Below are 5,167 nucleotides of genomic sequence, written 5' to 3'. Positions count from 1 at the left end.
ATGATTTTTTTTCTAAAATGTTTCTAATGTTAGTATATAACTATATACCCGTCTCTTCGTCAGGACAATAACCTACAATAGCATGCAAACAATACCTAATACAGCACTATTAACACACGTACAACTACACAAAATTCAATCACATGCGATTTTGGTTGACATGAAAAAAGACTAAATAAAAACTTTTAAATATTTTTTTAAAATATAAAAAATTTAACTGATTAATTTATTTTTGTTGCAGATATGAAAATCGCCCGCGAAACAACTATGTTAAATTCTGTCAAAAAATGCAGTGCCGAATTGTCTCGCAAAAATTCAAACGAAGAGAATGGACGGTAATTAAATGAATTTTGCTCTAGAGTCGTTCCTATAAAGTTGTAATAAAACAGTGCAAAAGTGATTTGAAATTATTACTAGTTTTGATTCGTTCCGTGATGGTGTGTGGCTCTGCGGCCGTATAGTTGGTTCGCGCGGGGCCTCGACTTGATGGTTGTGACGTCAGAGTGCGCGGGGTGAGGGGGCGCGGTGGCGTGGATCGGCGCAGGCGCAGAGGAGGCGCGCATGGGCGGCGGGGCCGACGCGCCCTGCACGACTCAGTACCAACTACTATGCGAGTTGCACACCGCTTCGCATCTCTCATCGCGGTAAGTAAAAAAAAAACACGAAAACCCTTTAACCTCGTTTACAGGAAAAAAAAATTACCTCAAACGTTTTTTTATTGTTTAAAAAAAAAATACATTTTTATAAATTATTTTATATACTTAGTTACATTTTTAAATACAATTTCCATACATTTATACCGGCATTTATATGGCAATGTATATGGCAAACTTATTATGTATTTAAGTTTTGATGTGTATCTCAAAAAAAAAGACTGCGCTCTTGTGCTCTGGTAGGGATTTATACACATAATTGAAATTTTTGCCAACTTACCAAATAAATTAAGTAAATATTAAGCCAACTTTCTTAACAATGTTCTTTGTACATATATTTTTCAATTTTAATTTTGTATATTTTAACGTAATATACACCCAAGAAAATAAAAAATGTAAAAATAATGGCCTATATTTATAAATTTTTATACATAATTAATTTTTTTGCAGAGACCCCTCCAAGTAAACTCACGTGTCTTATCAATGAAGTTCCTTATACATATGTTTTGTATATATTATTATATGTTTTAACGTAATATCCACCCAAGAAAAGTAAAAAAGTCAAAATAAAAACTAATCGTACAATTTTTCCTTCGTTGTAGATGAAACGGGTATCATATGTAGTTGTGTACTAAAGGAAGCGCCTAAAAACGAGAGCTTTTTTATGTAGCTTATAATTTGATAGGTTATTTTTTTCACAACATTCTGAGTGTATCCAAATGCTTGTTTACAAATCCGTGTTATCTCCTACTTAGGAATTATTTGACATCTCAACATAGATGAAGAAGAATATGGAAGTTGTGGCACTATCAGGATTTACCTTATCCATTTACTGATGCAATGTTTTCATGATATTTACTCATCTAGGTATTTTTTAAATTTTGTATTTACCAACATATACCAATTAAAGAGTCCCGTTATTGCTAATAACTACTGGCTACTTCAAAATTTTAAATTTTTTGCCCGTAAACACATTCACGCCGCCCTTACGCAGTATTGGAAATAACTTTAGTTATTTCCAATACTGCGTAAGGGCGGCGTGAATGTGTTTACGGGCAACAAATTTACGATCTCTTAAAAGCTTTCACTATTTATTAAATCCTAACGACTCTAGTGGCGAATATATTATGTTTTAAAACCCCTTGTCAAAATAAGCTACAAAAATATTTACTCGACAGTCAAAAGATCAAATTATGTGAACGATGTTTTGTAACGACTTAACGGACGCTATGTCAAAATTATCACCTAGAAAAGTTCTTTGAAGCTTTGTAGACCGATACTAAAATGCTTGTAAATAAAGCTAGAAACACATTGCCCTTTCAGATATTATCTTTCATGAGCAGAAGACATATTTATTTATTTATTAAATTAATTCACATAGACTCCCGGAGGTCTTTACGTAGAAAAAAAGAAAGCAAAGAAATAAAATATAATGTTTCTTTATTGTAAAATATATATCCAAATTCACGATAATAAAAATTAATATTCTTTGTACAAAATAATGAATAAATGTATTTTACGTGTGACAATAGATGATAAACCAATTTATTCGCACCCGATGGTGCATAAGGCACTGCATCGTATAAATGCAGTGTTATCTTGATCGTTAACACATGAAGGAAAGGTGATCAGCCCTCCGCTTTTACGTACCAGTCCAGGGTAATGTCTACACAGGTGTAGTATGACGCTAGAGGTATGCATGCTACCATTTTACATTATTTGTCATAAAGGGTATACTGCTATTTTATTCCCTTATTTCTCTTATTTTTTTATCATATCCTGTAAATCGAAAATGCGATTGAAATGCGATCTCTCAGAAGAATGTGCGACAAAACGATGTATGATAGATGAACGAATAGTGAAATAAGGAAGGAATGCAAAGCTGAAATAAGCATTATCGATAAAATTAAGAAATGTGTGTTGAGATGGTTTGGAGATGTAGAACGAATGAGTGAGGAAAGAACGGTAAAACAAATTTATGAGGCGAATGTTAGCGGGAAAAGAAGCAGAGGAAGACCGAGAAAAACATGGCACGATCAGGTATGCCAAATACTTGAAAGTGGTGAGAGTCGTAACAATCGGCGGGTATGTATGAGGAGATGCATGAACGTGGAAGAGGCGAAGAACGTTTGCAAGGACAGAGTGGTGCGGCGCTCTATTCTCTCTGCCTACCCCTGCGGGGAAGCGGCGTGATGGTTAGTTAGTTAGTTATATCCTGTAAATGTTTATTTTTGTGGATTGTGTGGAATTTAACCTTTTCGCAGATAATTTATTATAATTCTCAAACCGTTGTGAAACAAATATTTTCAAGTCGTACAATAAATCTTCATTAAAATACGCATTTAAAAACAGTTTAAGAAAATCGATAATATCATAAGCCAGCGATTCACAAATTCATGAAAACAATTATCGATTTAAGGTTTGAAGCAAATGGAAATAGGAAATACTTGTCGTATTAGAGGTTTTAAACCATAAATAAATTAGAATCGTCGTATGTTGGATTGGACCACAGATACTGGAATATGTTGCCAGATTAGCGAAGTAATAATAATTTGAACCCACGCAACTCGGTGTTATCTCCACTGAAAATCAATTTTGGCCTTATCAAAATATTTACAGACTGGAGGTGTATACAAGATTTCAGAAAATTCGGGCCGGATAGCGTTAATAAAAATAGCTAAGCTAATTTTAGAGACATTATTTACAAACAGCTTTCTGCGCTATTAAAGAATGTAGGTACGGATATTTACATTATATATTGCTGTGAACTATTTTTAATGCGTAATCAGTGTGGCAATGATTTTTATCAACGTCTTTAATTAGCCGATTTACAGAAATGTATATAAATTTAAAATTCCTGTTTATTTGGCTTACTCGATGTATACACTATTACTTCCTGACACAGTTATATTACATATTACACATATATATTATTAGGTACACAATTTAGTAATATAATTCTAGCGTGGAGTGCAACCAAATTTTATGGTCCGCTACTGAGAAAACGTAGTAATACAGGTATTTCACATCAAATTAAATGTTATGCAAACGAAATTGGACGCCTTAATACTAATCAAATTGGACGTTTAACAAATCAAATTGGACGATTTAGAAAACAAATTAACTCTTATGTTATATTTTATAAAAATTATAGAAATTTTAAAATATATCCATAAGTAGCCGAAAGTATTGTGTGAAAAGTTGAGTTGCAGACTACGACAACGCGCCGCGCAGGCTTGCCAACTTGACGACTAACACAATTGATAGTCTTAAGGGGATATTCGCAAAGACAGAACTCATTCGCCGCCCAACCGTCAAGGAAATACGTCTCACCACGACCGTTTTTTTTATGAATGTATATTGGATATTTTTTGTTTTTCAAAATATAAATACATTTTTTTTCTTTTTTTAACTCCTAACTTTTCGATAACTCTTTTCTTTTCAAAACTTTATCATTATTTTGAAGATAAACTTATTTTTCGATACAAAAACACACAAATATATAAAAATAATTACCTACGTAATTATTTAGAGAAAATTAAGTTGAGACTTATCGAATACTGGGCCTTAATATTTTTCTTAAGTATTTTTTGCATGCAAGATATGATTGACGTAGGAACCCACATGGGCGAAAACGAATATTTCAACCTAACCACCTTCCAAAATATAACGTACGATTTACGAGTTTTCACCGAAGATATTTTAATACATACACCTATTTTATTAATTTACGTTGGACAGATAAACCGAAATTATTTTTCACGTGGGATGTATATTTTCCTGAACTTTGTTTAAATTAACGCCTTATTTTTCTTAGTCACGATTATTAACGAAGATACCACTCAATCGATATTTTTAACGGAAATTCCGATACTCTTATTTATGTGTTTCCCCAACCACTTCTTTTGAGATCATAATAATTGTTACGTCACAAGAAATACTAATAAACCAATCGTAAAAGCGTCCGAAAAATACAACTCCTACGTATATATTATAAATAAAATATGAAAATAGTCTTGTACGTTCTTTCTAACCCTTATTCGTACCCAAAAGTGGCGAGATGACAAGATAGGCAGTCTGTTGAAAACTATGTTTTGAATATTGAAAGCATTAACTTTGTGGATCATATTGATATATTATTTCGAGAAATAAAAATACTTTGCGTTTTGATTCACTCACATTTTTTAAGCAACAACCTGTTGCCCTCTTCAGGGTTTAAATTAATAAACTAATTAACAGTCATAAATTAAACCCTGAAGAGGGCAACAGATTGTTACCGAAACTAGTTGGTTTATAAAAATGTGAGTGGATCAAAATACAAAGTATTTTTAATTCTCGAAATAATATAGTTGAAAACTGGTTTATTATTGTTAAAGATTTTGTGTAGGATTGTAAAAATATCAAGGCCCTACTTGCAAACAGCAGCCGGCTGCGCGAGAAGCCACGCGTCCCTCCACGCCCATTTTTTAAAGAATATTTATTGGAGATTTTTTTAAAGAATATTGAAAAAATAT

At 32.6% G+C, this 5,167-nt stretch overlaps 1 protein-coding gene across 1 annotated transcript in view; it reads left to right on the top strand.

Annotated features, from left to right (window-relative positions):
- The first annotated feature begins 241 nt into the window (after positions 1-241).
- The window catches only part of LOC148302282 (uncharacterized), a 73,812-nt gene continuing 68,886 nt past the window's right edge, over positions 242-5,167 (top strand). Inside the window, exon 1 of the mRNA XM_088271889.1 lies at positions 242-644. Coding sequence (XP_088128015.1) covers positions 609-644 — 36 coding nt within the window. The 5' untranslated portion in view covers positions 242-608. The remainder of the gene's footprint in view (positions 645-5,167) is intronic.

The sequence above is a fragment of the Brachycentrus maculatus genome, unplaced genomic scaffold, assembly GCF_059751285.1.
Source record: "Brachycentrus maculatus isolate JH-2025_06_01 unplaced genomic scaffold, ASM5975128v1 h1tg000469l, whole genome shotgun sequence".
Classification (NCBI taxonomy): domain Eukaryota; kingdom Metazoa; phylum Arthropoda; class Insecta; order Trichoptera; family Brachycentridae; genus Brachycentrus; species Brachycentrus maculatus.
The sequence above is the reverse complement of the archived record's forward strand: the minus strand, read 5'-3'. Positions and strand labels throughout refer to the sequence as shown.